Here is a 13,190-nt window from a genome sequence, read left to right on the forward strand (position 1 = left end):
AAGTGCCCAGATTAAATGCTGAAACATGGGGAAGCAAATCTAATTTTATATTACTAGAACAGCTTTGAATTTTTTTTTTAAGAAAACAAGATGGAAATATACATTAAGAGTGGTAAACCTGTTTGTGCTCATTGATTTAGGAATCTCATTACTAAGATTAAGCCCTAAGGGCATAATTGAGAAGGTGAAAAGCTATGTATGTATGAAAATATTCTTGGAAGTGTTGTTAGTTATGGCAAAATAACTAGAAATTACACAAATGCAATGAATGGGAGAAATGGCAGAACAGATTGTGATATTTGAATGTAATTGATTGTATTATGTTATTGAAGTAACAAATACTGAAAATATAAAAATAAGAGAAATATATGAAAAGAAGAAAATAATAAGAATAATAAATACCATGATTACATTAGGCAAAACAGCCACAAAATCAAGAGAAAAATGTACCAGCATAATTCCAAAGAGAACTCAAAAGCAGAGGCTAAATTATATGAGCAGAAATATATATTTTATACATTTTTAAACAAATTATAAGCAATGTAGAGTTTGTAGTTTTTGATATAATCTTTTTTATGCATTTAGTTAAATTTTTTTTGGTGTTGGTGTTTGTAGTTGATAGTAAGTATATTATAAATAAGTAAATAAAAATATTCTTCTCAGGGATAGGTAGGTTGCTTAGTGGATTGAGAGCCAGGAAGGGAGGTCCTGGATTCAAATTTGGCCTCAGATACTTTCTCCTTGTGTGAACTTGGGCAAGTCATTTAACTCCCATTGCCTGGCCATTACCACTCTCCTGCTTTGGAACCAATACATAATATTGATTCTAAGATAGAAGATGAGGGTTTTTGTTTTAACATTTTGTACCTCTGTTATGTACTTGTTAGATTTTTTTTTTTAAACCTATCTTAAGGCAGGGATTGTAATTGTGTTCTTGGTCTACCTAGTCCCTTTTTTATCTTGGTCTTTCTAACACTAAACATAGTGTAGATCTGATAAACAATTTAATTCACAGAGGACAAGGGATGTTAGAAGACCAAGAGTCTTCTCTAAGTATACCCAAACAAATGGCCATCCATCTTTGGGTAATGACTTCTAGTGAGGGGGAAACCTCTGAATGCTTGGGCTATAGGGGGGTAGGGGAATAGTAGAAGATAGATTCTTGGCACGTGGAACTCAGTTCAAATTATCCCATAGAAACAGTGGGAAGTTATAATATTATTAATTTGTTATATTATTTTATATATAATTTATTAATGATTAATTACTATAATTAATCCATAATAATTCCAGGTTAAACATGCTTTTCTGATTTGATTCAATTCACCAAACATTTATCTTTGTTATTTTCCTCAAATTCTAGCAGAGTGATATCCACTTAGCATGTTTGGATGATGGCCAGACAATTGATCTCTGAAACCTCTTCCATTTCTAAAAAATAAAATGCTAAGAATTATCACCAGCATTACGCACAGAACATGGTGGGAGTGGGGAGCCACTATACCCTAATGACCATTACAGTATGCCTTGTTTAAGTCCCTGCTAAATTTTAATTCCAAAAATTCAATCCTCTTATCATAAAATTTTAATATAGTTTATTGAGAAATGTTTTTCTGTAAAAACATGACTCATTTTATTTGTCAGTGGAAAAATTTACTGTGAACCAAATTTGTTTTAACAGATAAATTTTGTCTTATGAAACTTTAAAGTACTTAATTGCTTTGATATTTGCTGCTGTTTGCAATTTATGTATAGTATGCATGTATATATATGTATATATGTTGATTAGAAAGAAATGTACTGGTAAAAGTGTTTTGTATTATTGTAAATGTTGTGCTATAACCTATATTAAAAGTTTTATTCTTTCATATTCTATATATTACTGTTTTCTTTTTTTATATTCAATTTTTTTAAAGAGGATCTGATCTCAGCAGTATTGATGGAAAGATAGCACAGCAAAAGAAGCTAAGGGATGAACTTTCTAATTTATCAGCAATGGAAGACACTTTGGATGAATTAAATAAAATCTGTGCTCACCAATTATTTGAATTGGCAGATGACAAAGAAAATGCAAAATATCCTTTACTATTAACATTTTTACCTACTTCTAAAGTATTTTGGCTATTAAGGTCAGCATTTGGAGTTATTTTTATTAATTTAATAATAAATAGGATTAAGCATCTTAACATTTAAAGAAGTAAAACTTCAGATTAATCTTAAATCATGAGTCAAAGATTTTTGCTTCTTTGGATGAAATCAGGGAGAATACAAGGGCTGAGTGAGCTTCAGACTGAAATATTCTAACATGTTTAGAACTTTTCTCAATCTTACCATCTCACTGATATAGATTTTGTGTAACTTTTGAATGAAAAACTAATTCAGTGGGTAAGATTACAGGAAAACAGATTTTGATTCAAGTTTAAAGGGCGACTTAAAATTTTCTCAAAACGAAACTAGTTTTGAAATCCTTGTTAACTAGAGGTATTCAAGAAAAGATTGAATTCATTTTCTCAGGGATATTATAGAGGGAGCAGAGTAGGAAGTAAACATCGCTATTTTCAAAGGTCTCCTCCAATTCTAAAAATCTTTGATTTGATTTTAGATCTTACTTTATTCTAATGAATCAATTCAACTACCTCTGATATAGCCAAACCAAAAAATTCTGTCTAAAAAGGAAATGGATAATCAACTCTCAATGTAAACATGGTGGTTATCACCACCTCCCTTTCTAGATGTTCATTAAACATTTATTTAATGATCTGTTCTAGAATTTTCCCAGTCACCAGAGTCAAGTTCACTGGCCTTCAGTTGGCTGGCTCCATTCCCTTCCCTTTATTGAAAATCAGGACAATATTTGCCTTTCTCCAGTCTTGTGATTATCTCTTCTTTCCTATATCCTTTCAAATTTCACTGATAGTAGCTAACTGATCACATCTTTCAGTTCTTTCAGAACCAAATCAAAATCCTTTTTATTGTCCTTATCTTTTTAAAAATAGCCTCAGCTCACTTGGTCTAAGACTTTCCTGACACTATCTTTTCAATTCTATACCAAATTCATTTTTTCTATTACCTGGCTTTGCTTCTTTCTTCTATGAATTTCTTTTTAAAAATATGTTGATTGGTGTGCAAACCCCCTTTTTCTTCTCCTTGGAATTGTTTTTCTTTGTGTCTTCAGGTTTTCATTCTTAAACATCTTTTTTCTTTCATGTTGAAACTTTTTCTGATATTCTTTATTGCATGGGATCCTCTGAACCCTTTAGATTATACTTTTCCCAACTATAAAGTACATATCAATACTATGCCCAGATATTTTTTTGCTTCTTTAGGATCAAGTGGTCGTTTCTTCTTTAGTTTCTCATCATTTCCACCGCAGTAACCGGTTCCTCCTTGTTAGTGAGAATCTGGTCTAGAATAAAATCTCTCCTTCTTGCTTGGTTCTTCTACCTTTCGAATGAAATGACCATTAAATCGGGTAAGGAGATTTCCAACTGCTCTCCTTTTGGCTGAGAGAGCACTCTACCACATGTCTGGACAATCAAAGTTCTCCCATCCTTGCTATATCAAACTTCTCTGCCAGGCTTATGACCTGCCTCATATTAGTTTCCTCTTTATGCCCAGGTAGCCTGATGTGTACTCCAATGACAAAATCATTTTATTACTGTCCCATTTGACCTTAATCTAAGTACTCTCTAGTCACCTTTTACAGACTAGATAATTCTAAACCCCCACCTTAACCAGGAATCCTAGTTGTTCATAAATAACATCTCATTTGTGCCCTAAAACATGAGGACAGGGAGTAAACTCTTTAATTTTGAGTGGCTATAATTGTTTTTCCTTGTACTTCTAATGTGGTACAGATATAGAAATCCCTTTCCATAAATAATAATAATTTGATTCTAATTTTATTCTTGGGAATTATACAAGATAAACCTAATCCTATTCTTCCAAATATAGCTCTTGAAATATCTAGAAATTACTATCACATTGAGGCAGCCAAGTAGCACAATAGATAAAATCACCAGGCCTGGCATCAGGTGAACCTGGATTCAAAAGTGACTTCAGATACTTCCTAGTTGTGTGGCCCTGGGCAAGTCACTTAACCCTCTTTGCTTAATCCTTGTTTGCTCTTCTGCCTTAGAGTTATTAACTACAACAGAAGGTAAGGGTTTAAAATAATTACTATCATGTCTATAATCCCATTGGGCTTTTCTTTTCTAGTCTAAATATAACCAATTTAATTATTCTTTTCAAGACAAGGTTCAGAGTTCCCTCAGTATCTTTGGTGTACTCTTTGTTGCTCTAGTTTGTTAGAAAATTGTGCCTTTATTTAACTCCCTGTATGGGGTATTCTTCTGACCTGAACTTTCAGGTGGGGTCTCCAGAAGGCAAGCACTCCCTGAGGTTCTAGTAGTAATCCTGTGGATTATCTGCTCCAGACATTATACCTCACTAGTGTCTACCTGTGTGCCTCTCTTAATTAAAGCTCAGCCAGTAGACACAAATAATTTGCAGCAATGGCATTTGCTAAGATGGCAAAGAAGAGAATAGTACTATAAAATATTCCCCTTATAAATCTGGAGCGCATTCTCCCACAAATACACTGTCCCTGTGGAAGAGTGGATTCAAACTTAAAGTGTGAAATGATAATCAAGGCAAGTGAGAAAGTAATTATCAGCTACTCCGCTCTGATTTTGTAAGGTTTTTAAGTGGTAGTGAGACACATGTGTAGGATACATTTGTAGCAGAAAGAAGTCACAACTTTTGATACCGGGAACTGGAAGTCTTTGCTCTCTTTGAAGTCTTCTCATTCAGCTCCCTGTGGGTGCAGCCTTTTGGGGCAGGGATGGGGAGGGAGGGTAACTAAGTATTTTTTGAGTCTTGTATTTCCAATAGCCTAGCCCAGTTCTCTTTTCCAGGGGTCGTATTCCATGAAGTTGCTTTCCTTCCTTAAAGGTTTTCTCTCTAGATTTATGTCTCTCTATTCCAACTGGATGCAGTATTTGCTAGTGGTTGAGTAGCTCCCTTTCAAGGCTGCATGGTTAGTGGGAGTGAAGGGGAACAGATTTCCTCCACAGGTAGCTGTTGTCCTGAAATCTTTTCCATTATCAAACCATGAAAATCATGTAGAGCTTAAATAATTAAATCCCTCAGAAACATAGGTAATTATTTCCTCTTCTAATTACATTGTTCCCTTCTTGACTCAAGCAAAAAAGTATTAGATACTTCATAAAGGAATCTCAAATTTTCTTCTTTTAGAACTAAACATTTCATTAATACCTCATGATTACATTCTGAGCTTTCTTTGACTACATCAACTGAGGAATGTTTGTGTGTGGGATTCTTCAGGTGTGGTGTAACCAGGATAGAGTACTCCATCTGTATCACAGACCTCATCCAATGTTTGGATCATTATGCAGCCTTTAGTATTAATCATTTTCAACAGTCATATTTTATTAAAGTCAACCATCTAAATCTAATATTTTATACGAATGTAGGTAGGCCAGATTTCCCCAATATGGGGCATACTCATTATTTTTTAAACTTAAGTATAGTATTTTATGTTTATTCTTATTAAATTTGCTTCTGGTTGCTTCAGCTCTTTGAATTGCTCTTGATTTTATATCATCCACTCTATTCCCAACTTTGTGTTATCTACCCATTTGGGAAGAATGCCATCAGTGTTTTTTCCACCAAGTCAGTGATAAAAATGTTAAAAAGAGGTGGGTTCTGGCCACAGACACTTCCTAGTTATGTGACCTTTGCAAGTCTTCTTGCAATCTAGAGAGAAAGCAAGACCCTTGTTGTTCTTCTGTTTTAAAATTGATACTAAGATAGAAGATAGGTTGTTTGGGGGGTGTTGTTTGTTTTAAAGAAAAAAAAAACGGGTGACTGCAGCCATCAGAAACAACCCTCTCTGATAAGCATTTATTAATCTTTAAATAGTCATTCATCTATCATGAATTTATTTAATGTTATAATCACCTAATATTTGTTCATATTACCCAAAAGGATATTCATAATCTTTCTCAAATATGACATTTTCCTGATTAACCATTTCAGGAACCATTTTTTAAAAAATAGAAAGAAATGGAAGCTACTTTGGCCCAAATTATTAGTGAACTTTTCTAGTTTTTATAAGTGCTCATGCTCTAATTGACATGACTGGATGGATGTCAGTCAATAATACTCTCAGTAAACATTTAGTAAATTCCTGCTATGTGCTAGGCTTAGTGCTATCAGAGTCACCAGTGCATAAGTAGCAAAATATAACTTTTTCCATTAAAAATCTGAAGAGCATTTTCCCACTTGAAGATCATAGGTTTTAAGGCTGGAAGGGACCCAAGAGATGATCTGTTCCAATGACAGGAAATCGAGGCTAGTAAATAACTGTGTCATGGTACAAAGATCTCCTCTGTTCCATATTTTGTGCTGTTTTAATCAGGGTGGCACCTCTTATATTTTTTAAAGTGCCTCAAAATTTACTGAAAGTAGTATTCTTTTAGTTCCCTGAGATTAAATTTATTTAGGATTCGACCCTGAACTTTTATCAGTTTGTTTTTAATATCTAATATTTACAATATGTAAAACATAACCATCAAAAAAGACCACCTGATAAATGTACAGTTAAGGTCACAAATCATTCTGACATAAGCTGACCAGACAGTAATGGGAAAGTCACTCAACTTCTTAGCTCTTTAAGCAACTTTGAACTCTGTAAGACCACAGTTCTTCATAGCATCCACAAGTTTGGCAAGCATGACTTCATGGCTTCATCCAAGTACTGAACAGCCAAAAGCTGAAGATAGATCCCTGACACTTCATTAGAGATTTCCATTCAAGTTTGCATCAACACATTAATAACAACTTTTGAACTCCAACTTTGGGACAGCTAGGTGGTGCAGTGGATAGAGTGCCAGTCCTGGAGTCAAGTAACTCATCTTCATGAATTCAAATGTGGCCTCAGACACTTACTAGCTGTATGATCCTGAGCAAGTCATTTAACCCTGTTTGTCTCAGTTTCTTCATGTGTAAAATGAACTAGAGAAGGAAATAGCAAACAATTCTGGTATCTTTACCAAGAAAATCACAAATGGGATCACAGAGTGAGTAAGACTAAAAACAACTGAACCACAAAATTTAACCAGTTCCAAATATACCTAACAGCACTGTCCTCTAATCTACATATCTACATCTTGGTCATAAGGACACAGGAAACATTCTGAGATATTTTTCTAAAACCTAAGTAAACTATAGCATTCTTTTTATCTACTGTAATAATCTTGTGCATCTAGTGAATCCATTTCTTTGTCCTTTGATAACTTTTCATCCCAATCACCCCTGGCTGGATATTTCTCAGAATTTTGTTCTGGTTCTTATCTTCTTTCTATATACTCTTTCTCAGCAACCTCAACTTCCTTGGGTTTAATGATCTCTGTGGAAATGATTCCTAGAACTAGACAGCCAGCCCTAGTCTCTCTCTGTATTTCCAGTCCCAGTTTATAGAATGTCCCTTAATCATTTCAAACTGGGTTTTCCATAAACATCTAAAACTTAGTATGTATTTTCCCAGCCCTCTTCCTAACTTCCTTATATTTGATATAGGCACCATTAGCTTTCTAGTTGCCCAGGTCTACTACTTTGGACTTAATCTCAACTCTTCACTTTCCCTCACTCCACATCTCCATTTTGAATTTTGTAGTATAGATACTTCTGCATTCACGCATCTTAGCTTTGTATATTATATTCTAATTTCTTTGATAGTCCTTTTACGTTCTTGGGAAAGTGCTGTGATACACATTAATACACATTGGTTGAGATTTTCATCGATTGGCTACTTGAAATAGTTTTTTTGTCATAATGTTAGAATTTAACTATAATGGATCTGAGGGTTGGATTTTTGAATTTTCCTTTTTGTGATCCTGTTTCTATCCTATAGATTTATTTCTATTTGTATGTAAGCTTGTTTTTTTTTTCTGAATTCTAGAAAGTTTTTTTTTATAATTTCTTAAAATAATGTGTTTGAATTCTTTGGTTTTTCAAATAATTCTATGTCAGTAATCCTGAACTTACTGTGTCCTTAATGACACTTTTTTGTTGGCATTCATTTTTCTATGGTGGTTAATTTTTACTTACTTATATGTGTGTTGCCATTTTTTCTTCTCTTCAAAGGTTTTTTTTTTTTACTGGTTTTTGTTTGTCTCTGTGTGTGTGTGTGTGTGTGTATTGTGTTTTGAGGAGTCGGGAAGGCACCTGACTCCCTGTAAATCATTCATTCAATCACCTTTCATCTTGACTGGAAAGCCTTTATTCTTGTTTAGACTGACTCCAGTCCGCCAAACAACTTAAGTTTCTGTTTCCTTTTAATCATATTCAACTCTTTTGAGTCCGAAGATACATTCTCCTTGACAGAGAAAATAGAGATGAGTAGTTCTACTTTTTCTTGTCATCTCTATTAGTAAACATCTCACCCTTTGCCCCAAGCAGCACGAAATCACTTGTGGAGTTTAAAGTATATATAAAATATTTTACTAGCCTGATAGAGAATAGTACTATATTTTTCTTCAATCTCAATATTTAGTATGCACTATAAGCACTTAAATTTTTCTTTTCTTGTAACATTTTTAATTAACTAATAAAATTTAGATGAAATCAAACTAATGAAAATATTAGAATATTTGGAGCTGGAGTAAACAATTAAAAATGGACCTATTTGTAATGTCTTTAAAGAAGCCTGTTCCAGTTGAAAGAAATAATGGGTTAATTGAGTAATTTCCTAGTTTAGGCTTTTTATATAAATATAGTTCATATAAATTAAAAAGTGCTTTGTACCATGAAGCATATATCTTCTGAATTTAGAGAGTCCTTGACTAATAATGTATGCTAGCTTATGTGACTTATGAAGATATCCATAGCCTTCAGGCATTCCACGAACAGATTGTTATTGCAGTCAAAGCTCCAGAAGAAACCAAATTGAATGTTCCACCTCCCAAAGAAGTAGGTATTTATTTATATTTGTTTAAACTTAAATATTAAAAAAAAGTTCATGAAAGAAATCTCAGCACATTTACTAGTTTAAATGGGTTTCTGGCACTCTGTCATTTTTTACTTAAGGAGTAAGTTTATAAAAGAACTTAACTAATTGTCCATATATGCCAACCAACCAAGTAAATTAAACTTATTTTTATAAATATTATAACATTAAAATTTGAACTTAGGTGAAGTGAGTTGCTATTAGTTCATCTTTTCAGGACTTCTTTGAGTATTGATCATTATGTTCTTTTCTCATTTCCCCAGAAAGTAATTCCGTCCATAGGGTCAAAAATGACCCAGCCGAGTTGTAAATGGCCCTTTCCTCTTGTTTGTTTTAAAATGGTCATATTGAGTGAAAGAAAGGTATACTTCTCTGATCCTTTACTGTGTTGTGAAGGTGATTTTGGATTATCAAAAATTCTACAAAAGCTCTGGCAGGTCTTATCAAACTTTCAAATATAGGCTCTGGATGGACTATAATAATCTATCATATGAAAATCATCTTTGCTAACTGGAAGATATTGTTACAGCAGTTCATGGAGACTAAGGGAAGAGAAAGTATAGCAGTACACTAATGAAATCATGAGTCTGAAACAAGAGGTTGGTCGTTTGTCCAGAAGAATGGCCCAAAGGGCCTTAATCACTTCAAGATTTTACTGTATTTTATTTTTTACTGGACCTTTGATTTCATTTGTGTTAGGAATTTTTCCTGCCAGTGCCCTCTCAGCATCTTCTCACAATTTTGAGTTTGAGATGAAATAATTTCCCTTTGTTCAAACAGCCAGTTTGTGACAGAGTTGAGAAATGATTTTCCTGATCTTCCCAAGATTTGCTCCCTACTACCTCTCATAACAATATAGTATCTTAAAATTATATATCCCATTTCTTCAGTGCTTTTAACAAGCAATTTCCTCCTTAAGAAAGTATTTTATTCCCAATTACTTTATGAAGTAGGTGATAGCATACACATTTAATTTAATTTAATTTTACTTTATTTTTGAGACCGAGTTTCCCTGTCTCATCCACACTGGAAATATAGTGGCCTCTCAAGGGCTTATAGACTGCAGTGGAAACTTTGACTTGCTCCTTTCTTGCCTTTGGCTGCCTCTAGGGGCTCATCATATTGGTGCCAGGCTTAATTAAAACATCCAGTTAACTTTAGCTCTTTTGCAGCTCCGAATTTCCAAGTTCAAGCAATCCATTAACCTCAGGCTTCCTAACTATCAGGAATTATAAGTGTGTGCCTGGCCATACTCAGAATAATAATATCGTGGTAGGTTTTTAAATAGTGCCTTTTAGTTTTCAAAGTAGCAGTGTTATCAAATCATTTATCTTATGTAATAATTATGATAACACATTTATTTAGAATTTTAATGTTTAGAAAGCACTTTTCTTACAACCTGGGTAGATAAGCAGGGAAGGCTTTGTCATCTCCATTTAAATGGTAGTAGTCTCTCGGTAACTGAGGAATAATATCTTGTATTTGCATAGTGCTTTGCCATTTTCAAAGCAGAAACATTGTCATATTGATCATTTCATGTCATAATTATCAGTTTTATGATTATATAATACTTTATATACTTATATATACTTACAGAACTTTTCCTCTAGCCCCATAAGGCAGAAAAGACTTTTTTAAATCCCCATTTTAATAGAAACTTAAAATGATAAACTCTTATCAGTATGTTTATCAGTGTTAATGTTTATACATTTATTTTTGCCTATTTGTATGGTGTATTTATCAGTTCTATTGATCATCTGAAAGTTATTCAGGGCAGGTAAATTTTTTACACAGTCATACTGCCTCCGACTCCTTTACAACACAAATATCTACCATACTGTCTCATTTACACTGACTAATATACTAACCTAACTATATATTGTTTATAAAATAGCTGGATGTTTTTCATACTATTTACAGTTTTTCTCATAAAATTGAATATTTAATACAATGGAAAGAATTAAAATAAAAACACACTAGTGAAAATTTCCTACAAAAATCATTTACTAATGAATCAAATGAATATGGTTAATGGATCTCTCATCTGTGCTTGTTTTATGCATCTTTTGGCAGAACTCTCTAACAGTACATATAAAAAGCACAAAAGGACCCATTGATGTGTATTTGTGTGAAATGAAACAAGACAGCACAACTGACAGCTTGTATGAAGACACGGAACCTTAATTTTCTGAAAGAAATCAGTAAACATCGATAAAGGTAAATAGAAGGAGGCTTGGCATGATTAGGAAGAAATAAATAACTTTACACAGCAGTAGGTTCAAAATGTCAAAAGGTTGTTGACTTTATAACTTTTCAAATAAATAAGGAATAGTAATACACATATATATACATACATATATATGCATATATGTATACATATACATGATACCAGTTCAAGAGATAAAATGAATGCAACCAACATCACATTCTAAAAATATGGTATTGGGGGCAGCTGGGTGGCTCAGTGGATTGAGAACCAGGCCCAGGTCCTAGGTTCAAATATATGTATTTTTCTCCACAGCTCCGCTAGCATTAAGTTTTATGATTTTTAACTCTCTATTCCAATGTAATGGGTGCAAAGGGACCTCTCAAAATCTCTTTAATTTTCATTTCTAAAATAAGAGTTTGTACAGTTTTTCAATTGGTTATTGGTAATTTACATTATTCCATTTGAAAATTGCTTCATTCATATCTTTAAACATTAGGGAGTGAATCTTACTCATGTAAGTTTTTATTGTTTCTATGTAGCTTTTGGACATTAGAATTTTATCAGAAATAGTCAAGATGTTTTTGTCAAGATGTTTTCATTAATCTTTTTCTTTCCTTTTTACTCTGGATGCATATGTAGTGTGACAAGGAAATCACTTTTAAAAGACTGATATATATTAATTTAAGGTCGCCAAGGAATTCAGCTATGTAATTCCTAAATGAAAACTCAAGTCAGCCGTCAACCTTTTATAGAGTTTAATTACAGACAGGAGGAAGAAAGGAATTAGAGATAGAGAGAGAGAGGGAGAGAGAAAGGGGAGAGAAGGGAATAGGGCTTAAATACCCCCTCTGTTTAGGCTGGGCCAAAAGGCCCAAGCCCTTAGATAGGTGGGGCAAAGAAAGGAGATCAGTCCCTATTACTCACGTGACCAAAATGGAGAAACAGTCTCAGAGGCCCCCACCTTCAGCTTCCTTCAGAGCAAGCTTCTCAGAGCACCTCTCCAACCACTCAGAGCCAAAACTCTCCAACCCCCCTCTCTCCTCAGACCCCCTATCTTTAAGGAAACCATCCAAGTTCCCTCCCCTCAGTTCTCACATCTACCAATCACTGTCCATCATTTTCCCTGTGCCAATGGAGGCTCTAGCTTAACCCAGGACCGCCCAGAGGTTTCTGGCTTTGCACATGTCTGTTGGAGGTCATATTCTCAAATAATTAAATTTTGATCTATGCTGCAGCCCTTCCTAAATCCTGTTAGGACTGAGTGGGGTGGAAATTGTATTTTCCAAGACCTGGTTCTGTCATTCCAAGTATCTCTATTGTATCAATTCTAAAATCAATCATGACTCAAAGAAATTCCTGTTCTGTGCTTAAGCATAGGTCAAAGCCCTTTCCATTGTTCAGCAAAAGGTTTCTGTCCTAAAGTAATCTTAAGAAGGGAGGAGGAGGAACCTCCCATGCCAATGGGGTTCACATTCCAATACATTATCAGTAAGAAATTTTCCAAGTATGAAATTTCCCAATGGTGAAATTTCCAACATTTATAAGTCTAAGAAATTTTAAGGTTTACAGTAGTAACCTCTATGAGGTCTTTCCTGATCCTCCCGCTGGTAGTACTATCTCTGAAATTACCTTTTATTTACCTTGTATATACTTTGTATTTACTTTTGTGTGAGTGTGTGTTTTGTTTCCTCTGTAGAATGACTTGATTGAGTTATTGTCCCAAAGTTATCTATTTTTATCCAAGCAAATATATCTGTTTTGTGTCTTATGATTTTTTTCATTTGTTGAAAAAAAAAGATTTATTTTTAACTGCATAAATGTTTTTTAAAACCCTGATCTTCTGTCTTAGAATCAATACTATGTATTTGTTCTAAGGCAGGAGAGTGGTAAGGGCTAGCAAATGGGGTTAAGTGACTTGCCCAGGGTCACACAGCTGGGAAGTATCCGAGG

The 13,190-nt window shown here is 33.9% G+C and overlaps 1 protein-coding gene across 1 annotated transcript in view; it reads left to right on the plus strand.

Annotated features, from left to right (window-relative positions):
* LOC100032871 (transcription factor E2F1-like) overlaps nt 1-13,190 on the plus strand; it is a 35,923-nt gene that overhangs the window by 19,319 nt on the left and 3,414 nt on the right. The window contains exon 4 of the mRNA XM_056817594.1: nt 11,105-11,248. Within this exon, the coding sequence (XP_056673572.1) occupies nt 11,105-11,114 (10 nt within the window). The 3' untranslated portion in view covers nt 11,115-11,248. The remainder of the gene's footprint in view (nt 1-11,104; nt 11,249-13,190) is intronic.

The sequence above is a fragment of the Monodelphis domestica genome, chromosome 1 (assembly GCF_027887165.1).
Source record: "Monodelphis domestica isolate mMonDom1 chromosome 1, mMonDom1.pri, whole genome shotgun sequence".
Classification (NCBI taxonomy): domain Eukaryota; kingdom Metazoa; phylum Chordata; class Mammalia; order Didelphimorphia; family Didelphidae; genus Monodelphis; species Monodelphis domestica.